The following is a 23695-nucleotide window of genomic DNA, read 5'->3' on the forward strand; positions in this document are numbered from 1 at the left end:
AATAAGGGAATTGGGAGAGAGGGAGGGAGAGGAGAGGAAAAGGAGAAGAGAGCTAGAGGCTTTGAATTTGTTCTGTGAAAGCAGCTGTCAGACAGTGCCTAGCAACACCGTTTATGTAGGAATCTTAGCTGCATTTATCGTAATTACAGCAAAATATCTCTGCGTTTTTATTCCAAACGAGCTTAAGGCACAACAGGACCATAACTAGAGGGCAGTTTGGAGAATGATAGAGAGCACATCGTCTTTGTTAACACACATGTCATGTGTGCTGCTTGTTAAATGTATATTAAAGGGAAGTAACGACGCCCTGCTCCAGGTTAAAACTGCATAGAAGTGATTTTTCCATAGAAATGTTTGCTCACTTATGCTGTATTTATACTTTCTTTTGATTTAAACTATGCATTTGCTTGCTATTTACATTTTACACCATTAATTAATACATGTGAGTAAAACTCATTATCATTTCATCATTCCTCATAAACAGTCTGGACTCCATCCTAATTGAATCCAGAGCTTCATCAAGTTCCCCCTGTAAATGGCCCTGTCCAATCACTGCTCGGTGGTCTGCGTCAAACTCAGAGGCCCCGCCCATTCAGGATGTCTGACAGAATCAGATGCCAATCAGAGTGATGCGCTGACGGCAGGCTGGTTGGCTCCTCAACAGTCCTCCTAATGTCATTAGAGCCTGTTGATGTGCACTGATGATAACTCACCTATATCTCATCCTGCATCAGCACTCACTGCACTGAATGAGTGTGTGTGTGTGTGTGTGTGTGTGTGTGTGTGTGTGTGTGTTGGTGTTGGTTTTCAGTGTGCGCTTTGACCTTACTTGGAAACTACAAGGACTATTTGAGTGCTGTACTCCCTCAAGGGCTCTGTTGTCCCCCACTCTCTTTGCAGAGCGGTTCCAGCACCAGCCAAAGACACAATGGAGAGATTATTATTTCTGTATCGAAAACATTCTAGAGGGACTTGACTCTGCGTGTGTGTTTAGAAAAATGAGTGCGTTTCAACCTCCTCTTTTAGCGAGGAGGATTAGCGAGTCTCAGATGTGTGAGAGGAAGTGGCGAAAAATGAAAGAGATTGAGTGAGAAGAGGGGACGGGCAGATGTCAGCTATTTCTCTAAAATCCAGTGGGGTTGTCCAGTTGGATCATTGCCTAGACCCCTTCTTTGAAATGCTCTGACACACGACAGGAGAGTGAAGAGGAGAGACGAAAAGATAGACGGCAAGCTCGCAGGAAAGTCAGAATAGATGTGACACAGAAAATGGGTTTATTCTTGACACATTTATACTGGATCAGTGATTCACTATGCACTTCTATGATTCTGTCATCCAGTGTCTTTTCAGGACATGTACTGTTTGTTTTGTATTTTACCCCCCTTTTTTTACTGCTGTCTCCTGCTTCTGTTGTGCGTTTGACTGGACAAGCATCTGATTCACTTGGAGTCACTTGCTCTTCCTTTCGTCTCGTGCTAAAGGAAGCTATCCCACCCACCATCGCACCCCGTCCCTCTCAGGAATCCTGGACTACAGTAGATGCAGGGATCGCCTCTCATGCTGAAACAAGGATATTCTCCCTTTCTGGCTTCCTACCTTCTGAACACGGATGTTGTGTTTGGCGAGGCACCCGGCCAAGCCAAAGACACTCTTATCTGTTTTCCCCACTGAGGAAAACCTTCAACCCTTAATCACGCTGCTACCGCCAATGCCAGGTTCTTGTAGGAAGAATTTAAAGCGTTGGCAAAGAATCGTCGTAAATGTTGCCATTTAACATAACCTGGGGTATTTGAGAGTCGTGAACATCATCATTCTGTTCTGTGAATATATCGCCTCCATTTGAAAGCCACTTATGCAGTACAGTCATAGGTAGCACATGTATTTGGACCTAATTCCTCCGCAACACAGTGAATTCATGTGTGTGGTATAAACCAATTTGCCTTGAAAATATCAGGTACAGATTTAAAAATTTGGTTGTAGCTTAAAAAATAAAATGTTATTTGCAGCGTGATGATGCTTGTAAACACTGGGTTTGTAGAACGTAATGTCTCTCAGTTAGTGTGTTTTCATTCATATGATATGGGCCCAGTTGACAGTACAATCCTCAGGCTTTCTTTGTAATATCAACAGCTCTGCGGTGGATTAGACCTCCTAACCCTGATCTAGACAGGGTATCTGGTGACAGTAATCCATGCTGCTAATCCACGACTTGATGTAAACACCAAGGACACCCCGCCTTCTCTCTCTCTATCCTCTCTCTGTCCTTCCTTTTTCTTCTCTACTGCTGTCTTTCCTAACAGAGACGAGTGCACCATCTGTTTTGTGTACCAGCAGGGGTTAGCTGAGGCGGATAGGTGTGTTAAACCTGATTACTTTTTGTCTGTTTGTTCACAGGTCTGTGTGTGTAAATGAAAGGGCTGCTTCGTTACTTTTGGCACTTGTTAAGTTTCCTATGTTTATTATTTAACAATGAAATCAACTGTTTGCAATTGCTTATTTTACAAATACCCACCATGAAAAGGGAAAATAATACACTCACCTAGCACTTTAAAGGGAACATCATATAAACAGTAAAACCTATAGTGCCTCCCTTTGCACTCTAAACAGCCTTAGTTCCTCGTGCTCTAGATTTCGCAAGATGTTGGAAACCTTCTGTGAAGCTTTTGAGTCCATGCGTCACATAATTTCTGTAGATTTGTCAGCTGCACTATGCATGCTATCAATCTCCTGTCTTACCACATGCCAAAGGTGGATGAGGATCGGGGGGGGAGACTGATTGAAAACACAATGAGATGACTTAATGCTTTTTTCCACATTATTATGCTGGAAGTATTTAGTGGAAGATGATAAATTGTGGCCATAAAGGTTGGATCCTTGGATTGATGACGGTGATGCTAAAATTCTGCAGACTCAGCACATCTTAACAGTTTGCAACAAAAATTGTGTTTTTAGCCTGCGCACTTTGTGTTGGTCTGCACTCCGCTGTTAGATGAAGATCAAATATCACCCGATGGCCACGTGTCACAAATCGTGGCCAAGTCTCTGATGAGTTGGCGACGTTTCCGGATGAGTCACAGATTTTAATGGAGGACGACGAGCCACACGTTGCACAGAACTGCTGCAAATCAAATGTTTGGTGACACTTCAGTTTTTCGTCTGACAATTTGACAAGGTGCTTGCAATTCGAGAATATGCTGTGCTGCTTTAAATTATAGAAGGAGCACCACCGCTTGAAACAAACTGTGTTTAACGCCACTGCGTCCCATTAGAGGTGAATCATATCATATCACTTTAGCAGCTCTTCTTCAACCGAACTTTGATCAAAACTGACATTTATAACCTCACCCACCTAATCCTGCTCAAGTTGGTTAATTCGGTTAATATTTCCCCAATGTGTGCATTTTACAAAGTGTCAGGTTTCCGGTACATTTATTTTGCTGCAGCGGAAAGTGCGGAAACAAAGCCTAGAGCAAGCTGCAAAATCCTCAGTTTACTTTCGTAGTTTAATTTGGTTTCTACCAGTGTTGTGGCAGTGGAAGGGGGGGGGCATAATGTGGACCGCTCCAAGGTATAATGCCAGTTTGTGTGTGTGCTCCGGGACATTCCTGCTCTGTATGCTTGTGGCGTTTTGAGTGTGTTTTATGCCGGGGTGTCACAGTGGAGTGTGTTTTGCTTTGTTGTGGTTTGCATGGTGTGTGTGTGTGTGTGTGTGTGTGTGTGTGTGTGTGTGTGTGTGTGTGTGTGTGTGTGTGTGTGTGTGTGTGTGTGTGTGTGTGTGTGTGTGTGTGTGTGTGTGTGTGTGTGTGTGTGTGTGTGTGTGTGTGTGTGTGTGTGTGCTTGCATTTGTGATTATGCTGGCTGAGTGCAGGGACACTGTTTTCCTCCAGTCCCAGTGTGTGGCTGCGATGCAGAGTGACGCTTATTCCTCTGATCAGTGCCAGAGCTCAGCAGGGGACGAGGGTGGGAGGAGGTTTTTGGGAGGAGGGGGGGATTCACCAATCCTCTCAGTACATCCACTGATCTGGGACACACACATATCTGACTGCTTGTTTTCTCTTTCTTCATCTCTCTCTCTCTCTCTCTCCCTCTCTCTGTCCATCTTCTGCCTTTCGCTGGCTCCCTCACTCACTTGTTTTTTGCTCTCTGTGGTATCAACGGTATACGGCTACTACTCATTCACATACTACAACGATAGTACACTGTATCACGAGGCATTCAGAATGCATGCCAAAACACAACTGCTGGAAGTTGACTTTTCCGTGACTCACTTGCTAACTTCGTCTCTGCTTCAGCTGTGTGTGTGTGTGTGTGTGTGTGGCTTGTGAGGTGCACGCAGGCAGGTCAGTGACAGCCAGGTGCACCGACCAATGATTTCATTTATCAGTGTATTTTAACAGATAAGATAAAATATTTTTTAGAAACAAATGAAAAATCCAACCTCCTCTTACAAGCTCTTTAAGCAAAAGTTTGTTAATCTTTAGTCGTGACTGGTTATTATTGTGTAGTCCACCAAATCTCAAGATAAATTGTAAATATAACTGGAGACAAGTGTAGACTCTTGATCTCAACACAGCTGAAGTTTGACTTAACGAGAAAGTTTTGCCGGCGCTAACCTTCAGGGATAGGTTGGGCTGGGAAGGATCCAACCGTTGGGACTCCACTGTGACAAAATTGTTCTCAAAATGCAGCTTTCGAAGGACGCGGCCCCTGAATAGAGACACAGCCGTTGTCCTGTCTTTTGAATCTCACCTCACCATTGTGCTTCTGTCTTCATGCAGTTGTCTTAATTGTCGTCCTCCACACAGCGACTGTCATTCTTTCACCTCCTCTCTCCCGCTGTGGCAGATTACCCCAGATAAGTGTGGAAAAAGCCTTATTTATTTCTTTATGAATATAAAGGATTATGTGTAATTACTCTACTTCTTACTCACTCATAATCTCCTAATCCCATTTGACTCGTAGTGTTTTATGAATGTGATAGTTATTTTTGAATATTTTTCCGCACAGTGAGGAGTTAAGCTGTTTACCAAGGACTTTGACAGTTTCTTCGTTTGCAAGTCATTCCTTCAACACTATAAATAAAGATTACTTTGTCGAGGCTCGCCGTTCATTGTCTCCTCCGATTGTTGTGTCTTGCCTTGGCTCTTCGTTACACAATCATAGCCAAAGCAAAATGGCTCCTGACATATCCATAATAGCTTCGCCTAATACTGCTGTCCCTGAAATTAGCTTTGCAGCATCAAAATACTTTAGCTGAGAACGAGGCAATTTAGAGTCGCTGATCTTTGAACTTGACTGGATGTTTGTGTCTGAGGTTTTGAGCAGTGACTCTGACAGCCGGATTAATACATGTGTGAGAGACGCAACAGAAAAACTGTGATCTGCTTTATGGGGGGGGGGGGGGGTGCAGTTTATCCATGTGCCATCACATGACTGGTGTGAAGCCACATCACCTGATGGAGCTCAGACAGGAACTAATCTATCTCTTCCCTTCTCTCCTCTATCATGGTCTTCTTGTCCTCTTCCTCTTTTCTTGTCTTCTCTGCTCTCCTCTTTCTCGTCCCCTTCCTCTTTCTCTCCTCTCTTCTCCCTCTCCTTCCTCCTCTCCTTTTTTCATCTCTGCTCTCCTCTTTCTAGTCCCCTTCCTCTTTTCTTCATTTCCTCTTTCTCTCCTGTCTTCTTCCTCTCGTTCCTCCTCCCCTCTTTCCCTCTCTTGTCCTCTCCTCTTCCTCTTTGTCTCCTCTCCTCTACCTCTTTTTCTCTTCTCCTCCTCCTCTTCTTCCTCCTCTCCTTTTTCTCTTCCTCTACTGCATCTCTTCCTCCCTTACCATCTTTCCCCTCTCCTCATCTTCTCCTCTCATCTCTTCTTCTCTTCATCATGTCCCCTCTCTTCTCCTCTCCTCTCTATTTGGGGGAGTCACAAATTTATAAATATAAATTCAGTTTCACAGTCTCAGTTTCCTGGCTGGCTGCTGACAGCCCTTAAAGAAAAAAACCAAACAGGAAAACAGAAAACATCCCAATTATTTCCTAAACGCTGAGGTAATAGTCAGTGACTCATTCTCACAGATGGAGATAATACACAAACACACACACACACACTGGTGCTTTTGCCCACAGTTCCAGTGATGTGAAGCAAGTGTGGTGCTAATCATGAATTCATTAGCACTCTCTGATGTCTATAGGGCTGTGAATATGTGATTGTGTATGTGTTTCATTAAAGTATATCTGTCATCTCAGAGGTCAGAGGACACACACACACACACACACACACACACACACACACACACACACACACACACACACACACACACACACACAGATCCACTGTACGTGCAGGCCAGTTTGTGAATGTTACAAACTTTCTCTTGTCTGTCAACATTTTATCAAAACTATTTATCAAACCAAGCACGAATAAGACGGAAGAACTCTTTTGTCTTTATTTTTACCAGTATCACCTCTTTTTGATTTGCATATGTAAGAGAAGCAGATGACAAGGGTTTATTCTAATTTCACATAACAGGATAAAGATAAACTAAATATGCTAGAATCATCAGTCCAGTGGGGACCAAAATACTAGACCCCACAAATTGAAATGGCTTTTTGAGGGTAAGAGGCGAGGAACTGCTTCATGGGGCCCTGCAAAGATAAGTGTACAAGGCTGTGTGTGTGTGTGTGTGTCTTATGTATAAATCCACAGAACCATAGCAAGCTTTAATTAATGGCGCTTGATGATCAGTGGGCAAAGGCAAACAGCAACTAAACGAGCAGGCCCCCCCGTCAGGGAGGATAATTGCATTTCACCGACACATTCATGTGTCAGACACGCTGCCATCGCAGGGTGTTTCTGATGAGGATGTTTTTTTTTTCTTTTCAGGGTTTCAGTGTTTCATGTTTGCAAAACTCTCATTTATTTCTCAAGGGAGACTTCTGAGGGCTTTTCTCTCCTTGTGTTATTTGTTTTGTTTTTGGATGTCAGTGCGTTTTTATCATGTGCTCGCGTTCATCATATTCATGAGGATATAGGTCGATGTGAAGGTGATAGAACACACTCTCCCTGTGTCTCTCTCTCTATATCTCACACCTTCCTTCTCCCTCTTACTCTCATATCATCTGACCTCCTTCCTCTCTGTCTCTTTTTCTATGAATAATACCTGCTGAATAAAGTTGTCTGGGAGTTTCAGAGGAACACTTTGTTAAGGCCGTTCCTCCCGCTAGTTAAGTGAGAGGTGGGAGCTCCACTGCTGTTCCCTGTGTGAGATTAATATGCAGTCCCCATTTTATTTTTAGAGGAACATTATGGGCTCACTGCCCTGTCATTACTCCTCAGGTAGCAGCAGCAGTTCTTTCTCTAATTCTCTCTCTCTGCCTCACAATCTCTGTTACACTCGCTCTCTCTTTAGTGGCTGGACACAGAAACATCATTCACCATGTAAAACATACTATATTTGACACGACTCTCATATTGCAACATCATTTTTTGGTGGTTTAGTTACTTATTCTTTTTTGTGTGTCACTAAATTCATAGTAATCAATTTATTTTGTGTCCGTTACCTTTTTTTCACTATATTCTTATGATAGCTGTGGTAAAAGAAAATGCTGCTTGACACACACTTGAATAAAACACACATATCTGAGTACACACCACCTTGTCTATATCCACATCAGTTTTTTTTTTTTTTTTATCCTTCCCATCATCCTCTCTGGTCCTCTTATCATGTGCGGAGAGGCTCTGTTCTTTCAGGAGATGGAGGGGAGATTGGTAAGATTGCAGTGAGGTTGCGTTTGACATCACCTCAACTTGTGATTGCTCGGTTATGAACCTGAGATGAGATCTGCAGCAGGATAATGTCAGGTTGTGCCACCTCTCAAGGCTACAAGCGTTCATAGTGATCACTGTAAAAACAACTTATCTTTTAGAGTCAGTAAAATGAATATGGTAATGCTCCGCCAAAATGTATTTTGACATACAAATGTTTCTTGGCTTTTACATAAAATATTTAAGCCATCCTTTTAATGTCAAAAACAAATATACACCATCACATTGTTCAATAAAACTGTCTATTTCTGCAGATGGAACTGCAGCTTTGAGTGTTTTTCTTTCTTCACCCTGCACCTCTCAGACAAAACAACAGACTGTTGAATTTAAAAGAAAAGATTATCACTATTCTTTACACATTGCTCTATTATAAGGACTCTGCACAAAAAAAACGTTTTAATTTTGTTAATATCTGACGTTTAAATCTGTTTAATAATTTCTACATTGATATTTGTAATAATTATCATTATATCTGGTATTTTCATATCTTAGCATTGTATGGGTTGACTACATGGTAGTAAATATGATTTGGATAAGGGTTGCAGTACTTTTATCTTTATGTTTAAAACCAGAACCTGGATACTACGCAGGTGAACACTACTCCTTGTAATACACAGCTTTCTACTGGAGAAGCCTAATGAGCAGGCGACACACACAGGGGACCACCATGTTTACAGAAAATGCTGTCATTTCCTCTTGATAATCTGCGCTTGCATGATTTGTATGCTCTGTGCCAGGCTTTGAAAGTATAGATCTAATGTATGTTTTGTGTGTTGGTGTGTGCACCTGGCTGTTATGGCTGTATGTGCATTGTTGAGACTTTGCAAATGACCTGAGGACTACAGGGAAATGCAATTCTGCAAGCACTTGCACTTTCTCCCTAATTGTTCCTCTTCTGCCTACGAACCGACTACTTTGTGAGTGTGTCTGTGTGGCTATATTTAAAGGGAGAAAGGTCCTTTTCTCTCTGCTAGCATTGTCAGCAGGTGAGCGGCCCTATTGGGAGAAAAGAGAGAAATAGCCAAAGCATGCAAATTGCTACTCCAAGGGGAGAATCAATTAGGTGCATAGTTGCTGGAGCAGAAATACAAGAAGGGGTGGAGAGGGGCAGGGGTCCATGCAGAGAGATGGTGCAGAGCCAGCCTGATCACCTCCTCTGAGGCAATGCATCACTCCGCCTCTTCTGTCACCTTCCTCAATCCATGCGCTGATCCTACTGGTTGAAGCTTCACGCTGTCCTTTGACTCTCTACTGTGCTTCAGCCTCATTCCTCTTTGGTCTAGCCCATTTCCTCTCCAATTATAGACTGAGCTGGAGTCTCAAGTGTGCAGCCAATTCACCTATAATCCTCATTATTCTTTCAAATGATGCTTTGCTCTAACCTCTGCGAGATTAGAACAGAGATCATGTATGTCTTTGTATTCATGATGTATGTTTATGAATACTCTGCGACTGTTACATAAATGTGCATTGTTTTTTTTGACTCACTTGTTTGTTTCTTCTGTCCTCAGGCACATGATGCCCTCCATCTCAAGAGAGGCTTGATCCTGATTGGCTACAGTATTGGTCTGTGCCTCCTTCCCTCTCCTCACCGCTCCCAACACCAGCACAGCCATGACACCCCTCACCAGGACATGGGCCTGCTTTTCTTTATGCTGCTTCCTGTCTAGTCTGACACTTCATGTGACATCTCAAACAGTGGTGCAAGCCCCACAGGCCCACAGTGCTGGCTCCCAGGTGATCACAGTGTCCCTTCAGGAGGAGGAGTATGCATCCTTCCGTGCAGAGAACCCTGAGTGGACATTCAACCATCTTGCGGTGGACTATCGCAATGGCAATGTTTATTTGGGTGCTGTCAATCGCATTTATAAACTGTCCCCGGGCCTGGATGTCCAGGTGTCCCACGAGACCGGTCCAGATGAAGACAACCGCAAGTGCTACCCACCACGTATCGTCCAGCCATGCAGTGAGCCACTGACACTCACCAACAATGTCAACAAAATGCTTCTCATGGACTACCGGGAGAACCGGCTGCTGGCATGTGGCAGCCTCTACCAGGGCATCTGCAAACTCCTCCGTTTAGATGACCTCTTTAAACTAGGGGAGCCCTTCCACAAGAAGGAGCACTATCTCTCCGGTGTCAATGAGAGTGGCTCAGTGTTTGGCGTCATCGTTTCATATGGCAATGCCTCTCCGGACATGCTGTTTGTAGCCACAGCAGTGGATGGCAAGCCAGAATATTTCCCCACCATCTCTAGCCGCAAGTTGGCAAAAAACTCAGAGGAGGACGGGATGTTTGCATATGTTTTCCATGATGAGTTTGTGGCCTCTATGATCAAGATCCCTTCAGACACCTTCACTGTCATCCCAGACTTTGACATATACTACATTTATGGCTTTGCCAGTGGGAACTTTGTGTACTTTCTGACTCTGCAGCCTGAAATGGGGGGTGGGCCGACTACTGGATCCTCCTCCACAGGTCGGGAGCAGGTCTACACTTCCAAGATAGTCCGCCTTTGTAAGGCAGACACCGCCTTCAACTCCTATGTGGAAGTGCCTATAGGATGCATAAGTGGCAACGTGGAGTACCGATTACTCGAGGCTGCCTACCTGTCCAAAGCTGGTGCTATTCTGGCACGCTCACTAGATGTGGCACCAGATGATGACGTGTTGTTCGCCGTCTTCTCAAAAGGCCAGAAGAGACGTCCTCGTCAGGCCTCCCAGGACTCAGCCCTGTGTGTTTTCTCACTGCGGAAGATCAACGAGAAAATCAAGGAGAGGCTGCAGTCCTGCTACAGGGGGGAGGGCACGCTGGACCTGGCTTGGCTCAAAGTCAAAGATATCCCCTGCAGCAGTGCGGTGAGTAATACTATCATGCACACACACTTTTTTTTTGAGTTTTATAGTACACATATTTAATAATGAGAACACTGGGGCATTAAAAAAAAGTACAGTTAAGGAAGGGAAACACTGCAGATGTTGTTATATGTACTACTACTACTACTAACACCCAGAACAGCAGGTGGCGAGCATGTCGGCTATAAGTAGAGCTGGACTAACACACTCATTAAGGAAGTTTATTCTAGAGGAGTGAATTTTATTGTTCAATAATTAGTAATTGAAGGACGTTACAAGTGAGCATCTCTGGAGGAAAATCAGAAGTGAAGGCTTAACCCCATGTTACTATAATGAGCTTGGCTGCACTGCAGGAGGCCTTTGTGTTCACTGCTCTTGGGTGGGTTTTACGCTCCATCCCATAACGATGGGATGTTAACCATCCACTGCCTCTTTTAATCCACTCACCCTTTAAACAATGTAGCCGAATGCTCAGCCAAATTACCATAACTCCATTCTCCATAACAGCATTACGAATTCAGTGATTCACTTCATTTCATTTCTCACTTTATGCACATAAAAAACAAGGTTAAATTGGGTGGCACATGTTTACACCACATCACAAGTGCCCATAGCTGTTCCAGGCATGTTTTTTTTTTTTCTTGATCTCACACTACGTCATTAATAAAAGCTTCAAACCTCAAGAAATAGAAAATTTCCTTGATCAGGTCTAATTGGAAGCTTTCAGGTTGTTTCAGGTGTTGAATAACTCTACTAAATCCCCAAATATCTTTTATTCAACCTTGATATGATTTGTAGCGTAAGAGTACTATACCAAGGTATATAAAAATGAAATCTCTCAGTTATCCACAGGAGCTTACATTCAGCTACAAGTACTTGTAATAAGATGTTAAGTCGGTCATGGTCACATTTCAGAAACATAAATTTGATCTTCTCACAGCCTAGTCCATATTTCTTTGACCTTAGCCATGCACTCTCAAGACACTGTGGAATCACTGTGTTTATCTGTTAATCCATCTCTGGCGGCGTACACGTGCCGCGGCGCCTTTGTCTGCTGCTCGAGGGCCTGATAAATCATGCCTGGGGTGGAACTGTCAGCGGGGCGAGGAAGTGTGAGGGAGCACGCAGGGGTTAGTGCTGAGGAATGATGCCATTTCAGCATGAGCCACAGTATCACCACCACCGCTGCATAAATTAGACCCTGCTGAACAAGTGACGGTGGACTCTGCAGGGGATAGATTTAGTTCTGACCCACATACACACACTCGTGGCTCCACACTGCTGAAGAGATGGAGATGGTGGAGAGGTTTTGCATGAAGTAGAATAATGGCAATAAATAACTTCTTAGAAGAGCACTTATTGAATTATTTATGAAATTGCAGATCACAGGCTAATTTAGAATGGAGTCGATGCTTAAGCCATAAAAACATGGACACAAAACACAATGATAAATCAGAAGTTGAAGCTGTATTGCTTGAGCATTAGTAAATTAAGACGTAAATTCAGGCTATATATATTTACTGATGTGTCTTTTCACAGTAAAAACATGTTAAATCTTAAGTGTAAGTGTAACAGTGTGCATCTGCGGTGGAGAGTTGTCTTCCCAATATCTCATGTTTGGTGTCTCTGATAAATTCCTTTTCTATTTTAAATGATGCATGACCGGGATGTCTCTGATATCAACAGTTTTAAACTCATCGCTCACATCTTCTCCATGCCACGATTCCCTTGGATGTACAGTAGCGAGTCGATAGACGGATAATCTCCAACACCCCAAACAAGGTTACTTGGGGAATTGCGGAAGGCAGACTGCTTTTTAGGATCCTGTACTCACAGGAGACACTAATTGTGGAGTCACACAGCCACATAAATATCAAATAAGGATCTGACTCGCTGTCTAAGCTCAGCTCTGGGACGTCTCTCTCACAAGCTCACACAGGCTTATTTTTTTCCTGAGGATGTGAAATCCAGACTGAAGAAGTTAAACGTATGTACATTTGCAGACTTTTTAGACACAGTAAAATTGATGGATCATTAAATAATAACTGAAGATGAAATCAAAAGATACTTTTAAAATGCCATGTGCAGTGAAAAGTGCTATTTAACTGCTGAGATTTTTAATTTCTTAAAGGACTGACTGTGGATTCTAGTTGCAACACATTTGCATTTATTTCTTACTTAAACAATACCAGAGGTTTTGTTGGAGCTTGCTGCTTTTCAAGACAATATTCTTTGGGATAATTTGCAGCATTCAGTGTCAAACAAAACAACTTCTGGACTTAAAATCACCTAAAAAATGTCAGACAACAAATCTCTATCTTTGTAGTCATCAGAACAGTCTCAAAAAATCATAAAGAAATATGCCTTTTCCCTAAATTATAGCAAAAAAAATCATTTGAACAAAATATATATTTTTTTAAATAGCTGGTTTAAATGTCACTGTTGGCTGAGAGGGGACACAGATGAGAGGATGCCTTGTATTATGGGTATGCCCCTTTATCTTGCTCTCTTTCTCGCTCTCTGTCTTCCCTGTTTCTCGCCTTCTCTTACACTCCCCTTTTTTTCCAGACTCTTTCAAACACTGTCGTTTTTCGATCATGATGTGTTTTTCCTCCAATTAGGGAGAGGATGAACAGCTTCCAGGCTCATTAGAGCAGCCTTGCTGCATGGACCAACACACACACTCACACTCACACTCAAAGACACACGTTTTTGATATGGATGAAACACTTTAAGACCGAATGTGGATTCCACATGTTGTACAGACACTTTCTCTGCAAGAATAGATGGACTACAGCCATGGTTGCAATACACTGTCAGTATAGAAGCCACTTGTTTTGATAGTAACAACGCTGCCGTCACATTTGATTCAATTTTCAATTTCAACTATTAAAGAATAATCTGGTTACATACCTTTTGTTTTTTATGGTGGACAGTTTTGGAACTGATGTGATTAATATTCCCTTATTTTACCAATTTGTTATACAAGGTGTGTCCCATATAGTCAATTAAACACTGCAGCTAATTTTAACTATAATTTGATTGATAAACATTTTATTGAAGTTTCAGTTAAAGTCTTTTTTTGGAAAAAGAAATAACCAAATAATCCCAGTATGTGAGAATATGTGCAAGGACATGTTTGCAGGACACTGGCCTGGGTAGTAATATTAGCTCTTAATCCTGACACCTACAGCCTTGTTGCTTTACACCATCTTTAAGGGGCTTTCAGTGGGAGTGGGAGAGCTGGAAGGAGGGAGAAGTTGAGAGGAAAAAAAGGGAACCGGTATAGAGTGGCATGATGGGTAAAGAGAGCAGCACTAGAGAGGATAGATGGGAAGTGAGAGAGTACGAGGGAGGCGCTTCCCCCCGAATGGCCACGCTTGGCTGAGCCACATAATGCGTGCTCAACAGTATAAGTCTGCAAAGGGCCTGCATCCATAGATCATTGTGAAGTGGCATGTGACCTATAAAAAAAACTCTGCCTTTTCCCTCCATGTTCACTGTGTCAGCAGAAAAAACACAACAACAAAACAGCGAGATTGCAATAAATTCACTCTGCTCTCTTCCCTCTCATCCTTGAGTCATTGCACTCTGCCTATGTCACTCTTTTCTTTTGCCTGTCCTTCTCTTCATGCTCTTATAAAACTCTCCTCTCATACTATTCTCCCCCCTCCGTGGGTCTGTCCTTCTCTCCCCTTTATCTCCAGTGCTTCCCATAAGCATAGTGTTAAGTACGCCTCCCCTTCCTAGCATCGTGTAGAATTACAAGGTCGCCTGTAAGTCCCTGACGGGCCACGACCGTCCTCTCATCCTTTCTGCTAATGATCATTAATTACATGTCATTAACTAACATGCCACGGGCTATTCTTCCGCATTTGTCATGTGCTATCGACTTCTCATTCTGAATTCACTCCAATTAATTAGATTATTCTACTTGGCCGCTGCTGTTTCTTGTAGTGTTCTTGATCTTTTGATCACCCCCCCACCGACACACATGCTCATCTCTCCCTTGTTTCATCATTCACTTAAAAGGAACGCTTCCAATATGGCGTCCACCGTCTTGCCGCTACGCTGGTTTTTTTCGTATTGTCTCTTTCCTCTTGACTATTTTGTTCTGTGTTCGACCATCCATCGCACAGTGTTGTCTCCTGCACTGACCATCTCCCGCCCTCCTCCTGATTGCCGAGCTTAATCAGTGGCTGGTTGCCGCTGCTGATGAGTCAGTCTAGGCCACATCCTCAGGAAGAGAAATGCTGGTGGATTCATTAAGAACATCTAGGCTGCCCCCCTCCCCACCCCATCCCTCCTCCCAATTCACCCCACTCCATCCACATATCCGCTATCCAGCTTGCTGGCTGGCTCACTAATTAAATCTCCATACATGATACCACTTGCTAAAGGTCAGAATCCATCACATATCATTATTCTGTGATTAAACATGTCTCCCTCTTCCTTCACCGTACTCCACTGGCTGGCTGCCACCCTGCGCCTGTAACACTGACTGAATTGGCTGCTTTCATTTCTTTCCCCCTGTTGACTTTTGTCTCGTCACCGAGCTTCCAGTGTGATTTATTGGCTACACCAGGCTACACCAAATGTGTTGTGTTGTTTTGTTCCTGAAGTTTGTCACAGTCATACTTTCTGCTGCAACAAGTCGCCTGATACGACCCACAGGAGTATCTCTTGAACTAGATCCCCCATAGTGGCAGATCTACCAGATATTAAACATGCTAATGGATAGGTCAAGGTGTGGGTTGGGTTAGAGACACAAAAACAATCTTAGGGGAAATATTATTGTGGGTTTAAGTAAGTGCTTCCTTAAGTTAAACAACTGTTATTGTCATGGCTATAGTAATAAGGTTCTGAGGCTGTTGTGTATAAAAAACACCCCAGACGATCAGATTAATGCTCTTTGTGTAAATTGAATCCTTTACAAAATTTTAATTATATTACAGGAGATCAATTGCAAAAACTACCGAATCGATTTTCATGAAACTTGGTGGATGGGTCGGACATGGGCTGAGAAAGAACCCATTCGAGTTGCTGAATCCAAAGAAAGGCGTGAATCTGGGAATTTTTCATCACCTAGTTTTACATTGCAAGAATCCACTAAATTACCAGAGAATAATTCATGGTCTTGATGAAAGAAATCTGGTATACTTAGGAGACTGATTTCTATGAGTGGGTGCGAGTTGGTGCAGCTTGATTAAATTTAAGGGGACTATTGGCCCTTGGGAATGGTGTTTGCCGTAGTGTTGACAAGGTATTTAATTGCTGTATGGAAGAAATCAGTTGTGAAAGATAATTTTCTTACACAAACATTGCAATACACCATTGTAAGAATCAGTCTTTTGCAAGTAAAATATATATATTCAAATTCTCATGAAAGTAAAACAGCTTACATTCTTGTTATGCAGAAAATTGTCCCTTTGTGTCATATTATTTATAATTATTACAGTTGCACAAATCTGTCCGCCGAAAGATGATTGTCCTGTCAAGATAATGAAAAGCAATACAACTCCAACACGCAGACTGCCGCCTGAAATATAAGCTCCAAGTTGAATCAACACCTCTCTCACACGGCATGAACAAAATGGAAATGATAGTATAGCATCGCATTGCAATAGCTGAAGCTAATTATGCCTAATAAACTGTCAACTGTGGCGTTTGTAATACAAGCAGGCTTATTTTTCTCAGTTTATCTTTTCATTACTTGAATAAAAACAGTTAAAGGGGAAAAAATTGGATGGTAATGCCGAGTAATCCTTCCAGGATGAAGTAATGAAAGATGTGCTGCCTGTACACATGTGAAGTGGGTTAGCGAGTTATCTGACACGTCTTTCTTTCTGATGTTGGTTTTCCTAGTTTGATTTGTGAATTTTCCCCTGCCTCTGCATCTTTTATACTCCCATCCCGCGTCTGACATTCTCCTACCATCTCTCTCCTGGCTCTGCTCTAGTGATGTCTCAGTCTTATTCAAGTAATACTCATGGTGTTTTGTTGGTTCCTGATTTGCTTGTTTCCTCTAACTGACATTCATTATCTGCTGTAGCTGCTGAGCTAACAGGCAGGTGCAAACATCTGCAAACATGAATTTACAAAACATCACAGGATTGTCGAATAAATCATCTTTGTTTTAATGTACATCCTGACTAGAGCTGGAAATAACAGAATGGCAAAATGTGCATATATATATTTATTCCTTTCCTTCAGTCCTTATCATCGTGACTGTTTTTTGGAAACGCTCCCCAGGGTGCCACACAAAGTGGGAGTTAAATGTAGTCCTACGTGGTGACAGCTCTTGTTCTCCGTGTCGACACTCTTGTATTCAAACTGAAATCTGATCGCGATGCAGTCAGAGTGCCGCAAAAGAATGCTCTGTGTTTTGGATTGCCCTGCGGATGCGTTAACAAAATGGCAAAGAGCAGTGAACCTCAGCCATCAGAAAGAGATTCTCGACGACTCCTGCTCTTACCGAGACATTGAAGTGCACAACTGAGCCCAAGAAGAATTGTCATTTCAGTTCATCCAGTTCTCACAAGATATCTCCACACTCCTTTACCTCAGGAAATATTCTTTTTGTGTGTGCCACTCTTTTAGGTCAACACACTGAATGCAGCCATTCATTTTAATGCCCCAATGACTTGTCCAATCTCTGGACGCACTGAAACTCCATCCTAAAACTGTTCTACTGGTGCTCTCGGTGATATGTCTACACACATGCAGCCAGAGGTAATTGTGCACTTGTGTAAGAATATTTTACCAGCTAGGCTTTGATGCTGAGGCTTCTCTCCTCCAGCGGTCTTCAGTTTCTATCCTGCACATTCTCTTTCTGCCTGAAACACCTATGGAGACAGGACACAACATCGAGAAGGTTGTGATGAGATGCTGCTAGAATGGAAAAACAAAAGAGGAAACCATATAAAGAAGAGTGCAAACAGGGTTGGCAGAGTATTTTTAGTGAAGTGGGAGTTTGAATTGTGCTTTGTACATCTCAACGTGTGTGTGTGATGGTGTGTTCACACTCGTTGCTATTGTGATGGAAGGCACGGGTCACTAGTCAGACAGACTATGTCATAGCACCATAGAAACAAAACACACACACACAAACACTGTCAGACACATAGGCAAAATCGAGGCTAGAGCTTCATTTAAACTTGCAGACTCAAAAGTTCAGCTTTCCACTGGTGTAAGCAGATCACAGATCATGACACAGACAGAGAGAAGTCATTTTCGGTTAACCTAGCTAACCCCAACAAGGTTTTATACAAAGACTACAAGAAAACCAGTTGAGTAAACATCATAAAAAATAAAATACACATTTGAAATAAGTTATTTAAGATTATTTGAGTCCTTATGAGTGAAATTTAGTCAGTCTTTCAATATCCATCAACCCAGTATTTGCCATGCACGGCATGCATGCAGAAAATATGTTAATATGACATAACTATGAAGTCAGGACAATGACATCATATGGTGTAGTAATACATTAACTCCGGCAACCACTCTACAGTTGATATAGATTAACCAATAATTCGTCGTCATGGTTTTTATGAAATCATGATGATGTCATCATGAAATACATTATTACTACAAATTTGGGGTTTAAACAGCAGGTGTGCAGGGTTAGTATGTATCTACCTCCTGATACTTTTCATTCGCTATTTCAATCTTTGGAGGTAAACACTTAAAAACATAGAACAGTTTGAATTCAAATGGTCTAATTAATCTATTTCCATTCATTGCACACATGACTTAATTGTAATATCTTGAGATAAATATTCTATTAATATGAAATACATGTAGCATGATTCCATCTTACCTACTTTAGATGCCTTCAAATCATTGACACTGCATATGATAATATATAATATATAGCCAGTGATCAATAACATGTTAGCAGATGCTTTGCCTTCAGAGGGACTTCTGCAGGCTTAGCACAGTGTTTTATTATAGGGAAATTTAATGTTGACATTATGTCTTTGAATGAACGTGGCAAACCCACTTAGTTGTGACATAATTCTCGAGTGCTGCCAATCATCCTGGCAGGTCCGTCCTGTAGCACAGTGGGACTAGAGCAAAATATTGAATGTCTGAGTGGCTCATTAAAGAACGACCACTAGCATATATTTTCACCCATACAGTTTTTCTTTGTAAGGGACATGTTTCCCATGTTATCGTCAATAACTCCACAGTAAAACAGTTTTTAAAATAAAAGAACTAAAGAAAGTATTTGAAACTGGCACATGCAGTATAATCACATAATAAAAGAGAATAGCTGGAAGTGCAGGAAAATTGACTCTTTGGAGCCTCCCACGATTGAGCAGCGACATGAAGCGCAATGTCTCAGTGGTTTAATGTGTATCATTAACTTTGTGAACTTGTAGCCAATGGTACGGGCCTTTCACAACAGTCCGAGCGCAGATTAGGCCGTACATCAGAGAGCGTCGGAGAGCGGACCTCTTTCACTCCCCTCTAATCGCATTGAGCAACTCTTCTCCTTTACACGCGCGCCCACTGCCCCCTCTCTTTCTCTCCGCTCTGTATCGGCTGATCCCTCTGCACAGTCCAGAAGAGAGCTCTCTTTGTGCTGGTGCTGGCAGGAGGACAGAAGCGCAGAGATGGATATGGCTGAGAGTGACCTGATTCTGCCTCGCCGCCTGGCCTCTGTCCAAACACAGGGACTCTGCTTTCCTGTCCCTCTGTCTTTCGGGAGTAGCCCCTCTGTTGCTGCGCTCTGGGACTGTAACACCAACCAGTGATTGGTTAGAGCAACTTTTCTGATTTGCACTCTTGAATCAGTTTTGCAAAAGTAATGATATCAGTGCCGGTAATCATTTGTTTTACTTGTATGTCTGCAATTCCTATGCATGGAGAAGGTTGTAGGCAGTTTTTTTTTTTTTTTTAACCTTTCACTTTTAGTGTTTCTGGGAAAAATTACCATCACTGCTTCACTGGAAATAATGACTTCTGATACTGATCTCTGTTTAATAGACTAATAGATAATAATAATGATAATTATTGATTAATAATATTGCTGAAAAGAAAATAAAGTGTGAGGATTAATGGACGCATTGAAGTCAACTTGTAGCATCATGACACACGCCAATAATCCTATTTAAAGACAGCACTCCCATGAAAGCTACAACTTGCAAGTTCTAAAAATCATCCTGTATTGCAAGTATGAGTTTCAGCCCAGTTCTGCAGTATTAGCTGAAACGGCTGCATGCTGTCCTGAGCTAATGCAGGAACCTGGAGCTTGCCTGCCTCCAATTCAGCCATAGCAACGTCTATCAGCTAATACTAGTTTAAAAACATGGGGTGAGAGGAGCAGCAAACCAGAATGTGTATGCCTCCTGCTTACTTTCTTTGATTGGTTAGAAGGACGAGACCCACTCAAAAACTTCAGAAGAGAATTTCTCTGCCATGCTACCAGGCTGTTCAATGAGGTCACAGACGCCTTTGAGAGAACCTCTCCACATTAGATATTATTTCAAATAAACATTAGACAGATGTTATATACTGTAGCTCTAATCTGTGAGTGGTTGTAGTATTTGAACATTTTGAGTCCTACATTAATTCATCACATGTGTCTCCGCAGAAATCAAACATTTCAGGAGGGGGGCTCCGCCAAAAGACAGAGATAAAGAGGATTTAAAAGGCATCCTCAAGGTCTTATAGGGTGTTGGCCATCAGAAGTTAAGACAGAAATGGTTGAACGAGAAAGCAGTAAAGAATAGTTAAGACAAGGGGCAGAAAACACGTTGAAAGCAGTGACAGCATTGTCTTATTGGTAGCCGACGTCGGAGGCTACACTGATATTATTTGGGATTCAGACAAGACACGTCTTTGGCATTGCAACTACAAATGTCATGTTTCGGTGGCGGTGTAATGAAAATGTGTTCTCGCTGAAAGGACTGACAGATAGAAAGTATATTTCATTAGATTGCAGAATGCGGGACAGAGATGGCGGCTGTGATTGGCAGCCTGCAGGAGGAAAAACAGCGACAAGAGATGAAAACTCACACATGAAAAAGAATCTCATCCACGTCTACACATCAACAGAAACCCATATAATGTAATTTTTTTTTCTTTGAGTATGGAAATGGTTAAGTAATCAATCTTGGAAGAATTGGCTTCACCTTTATTATCTTTTGAGGAAGCATTCAATCACGTAGACCCCCAAATACCACAAACTGCTCCCTTTGCTTCTGATAAACCCTTTTAACCTTTAACCCCAGAGACAATGAAGCTCCTTTATAACCGATGGCAACACAGAGAGGCTGTTTCTCTTTGTCACAAAAACAAGGAATACAACGGAAGGCACAGAAATGCAGCTTTACTGCTTAAATGTGCATTAACTTGACACTAGAGCAGTGAGCCGCCACACGACTTGTATGACAGAGAGAGTGTTCCTGACAGCAGCTTATTCTAAAAAGGTCAAAAGAGGAAAAAAATATCAATTTTTAATGCTCTAGTATTCACCTCTGTTTACAGTCTTTGGCACCCCAACCTTCCATTTTCATCTATCCTCTCTCCTGAATCCATATGTTGTTGCTTTTCATCCTCATCTCACCCCTCAGACCATATGACATGATCAAATCCAAGTCATCTCTATCGATCATTCGCACCACTTCATATAACCCCGATGTTATTGCCTGGAGGGCATTGTGGCCTGGACCAGCCACGTTCCATTTGTCTAATGAAAGCAGACCCCATATTTCCTCTGTGGCTCGGTCTGAGGCTTCTGATGATGATGATGGCCTTTAGTGAAAGGTTGTGAGGAGACACTTGCGAGATGGATTGATTGAGTCCAGGGGGTGCACTTCCAGGAAGAGAAAATAAGACATTTACTAAAAGACCCTCTGCCACCTCTGACAGCTCCACTAAGTATCTGCATGTAAAAATCTAAAAAGGTTAGGTTTTTGTTGTCTTTTAGCCAAATGAAACATAAAATCCTATAAATCTGTGTTCACCTTTTCCTTGTCACACTGCAGATATTTTATTGTAAGGCCCAGAAAATTTAACAAAAGATTTACGTTTCCTTTATTTTACTTAATGGGACCTGTTCCCTTGAAAAGGCTGGTAACTAAGGGTGACCAGGCTTTTGTTTTTAATACTTTCATTCACGTTATCTTTCTTTCTTTTGTTTTGTCCTGTTTTATTCTTAGTATTAGTAGTAGTAGTATGTTAGGTCAATGTCAGCTTACCTTGTACCTGATTAGAAATTAACTTTTGAATGAGTGTAGTCATTTGCTATCAGACCATAGACTGTTAATAATGATGGATGATGATTCTCCACTTCCTCCCACCATCCAGAGTTTAAGACAAAATATTCTGCAAACAAACATCCTGTGACATTACGTCATTTGGAGCTGGGATGGAACCATGGGGTTGATGTCATGCTGACACACGTGCTTGAAACAATCAACAATGTCCATCTATGAGAAAAACATTTTTGACGTGCAGTTGTGGGTCCTTGTCCCACCCACAAACATGGAGGAGGCAGGGTTTATGACCTGTACTATCCCACCAGGGGGCGATCGAGACAAATTTGGGGGGCTGTCATGTCGTCCATCTTTACTTCCAATCTATGTATCAGACCATGACTGATGCTAGTAAATTACGATACATTTCAACATGGCAACTTTCAAATCAATCCTTAACAAAATGCATCCATCACGTCATTACGGTAACTTGTGGATACTACATCTCACATCTAGTATTTCATCTAACCGCTGCCAAGGGATTTTTATTTTTTCACACATGACATTGCTCAGCTATTAATCAAGAAGCACCTGCTCCGGTCCTAAACTCAGTGTTTCAAATCCACCCATACTCACAGAGTAATGACCAATCCCCAGCACTATTATTCTCTTATCAGAACCCATAAGTCATTCTGCCCACAGTGACTGTTATGAATGCCCCCCCCCCCCGGCAGCATAAAGCACATGCATGCAAAACACAAAATGCAGAAAGTCACGAAACATGAGAAAACACCATCTGAAAATAATCACAAAATCAGAGCAGCGTGTCCTCAGAGAAAGCATGACAGATGAACCTCCATCAAGACTTCTGTTCCTCCTGAATCTGTTTTTTTACACTTAATTTATTTAGATGCAAAGTCTTGATTTGCCTCAGAGCCATGTGACCATCTACCACCTTTTTTTTTCTCTCCACTCAGTTCACTTTGAATCATTTCACTGTGCATATCTTGCGGCACTGCTGTTTCTGCAGTTGCTGTTGCGTTGGGTGGACAGTGGGGAATTGTGCCTGACAGAGCAGCCTCGGGCGTTATTACAGAGCCAGAGCCTGACTGCAGTCTTCTCACTTCTTACTCTTTTACTTGTCTCTGCATTGTCTTCCAGACACCACACTCACTCTCACTAATCTTTGTTAACCTCTATCTCTGTCAGTTCCTTTTGGAAAAACACTCAAACTCAGTCAATATGATTTTTATTCATCTTGAGCTCCTGGGTCATAGTTGTTTCTGGAAAATCTACACTGCAGCACACCTCCAACCTTTCTCCCTTGGCTTATCACACGTTTCTACTCATTAGTGTCCAAGCAGTGCCTTTCCCTTTAAATTTGGAAAGAATTGTAAGCCAAGTATTCATAGAGTAAAAACTGTCTTAAACTAATCCTGCTTCTTCTTTTGCACCTGCAGCTCTTGACCATAGATGATGACTTTTGCGGCCTCGACATGAACGCACCGCTGGGCGTGTCCGAGATGGTGCGCGGCAAGCCCCTCTTCTCCGACGCCAACGACAAAATGTCCTCCGTCATCGCCTACGTCTACAAGAATCACTCGCTAGTGTTCGTGGGCACAAAAAGTGGCAGAGTCAAGAAGGTAAGATGGAGGAAGAGCTGTAGCGGAGATTTGGTTTCTCTCTGTTTGAATGTGGAGCAAAGGCTGGGAATTGGGGACTGCTTTGGAGGATGGATCGTAGTAGTGAGGCAGATTGACTTTCAGGCAAATCAGCTGAGTTAGCTGTATTTGCAAGAGGAAGAGGTGTGTGT

The 23695-nt window shown here is 42.3% G+C and overlaps 1 protein-coding gene across 2 annotated transcripts in view; it reads left to right on the forward strand.

Annotated features, from left to right (window-relative positions):
• The window catches only part of plxna4 (plexin A4), a 217180-nt gene that overhangs the window by 16794 nt on the left and 176691 nt on the right, over positions 1–23695 (forward strand). For both annotated transcript variants that reach the window (XM_020092318.2, XM_020092317.2), the window contains exons 2-3: positions 9331–10678; positions 23343–23525. In XM_020092318.2, the coding sequence (XP_019947877.1) occupies positions 9434–10678; positions 23343–23525 (1428 nt within the window). In that variant the 5' untranslated portion in view covers positions 9331–9433. The remainder of the gene's footprint in view (positions 1–9330; positions 10679–23342; positions 23526–23695) is intronic.

This window comes from Paralichthys olivaceus, chromosome 23, assembly GCF_024713975.1.
Source record: "Paralichthys olivaceus isolate ysfri-2021 chromosome 23, ASM2471397v2, whole genome shotgun sequence".
Lineage (NCBI taxonomy): Eukaryota > Metazoa > Chordata > Actinopteri > Pleuronectiformes > Paralichthyidae > Paralichthys > Paralichthys olivaceus.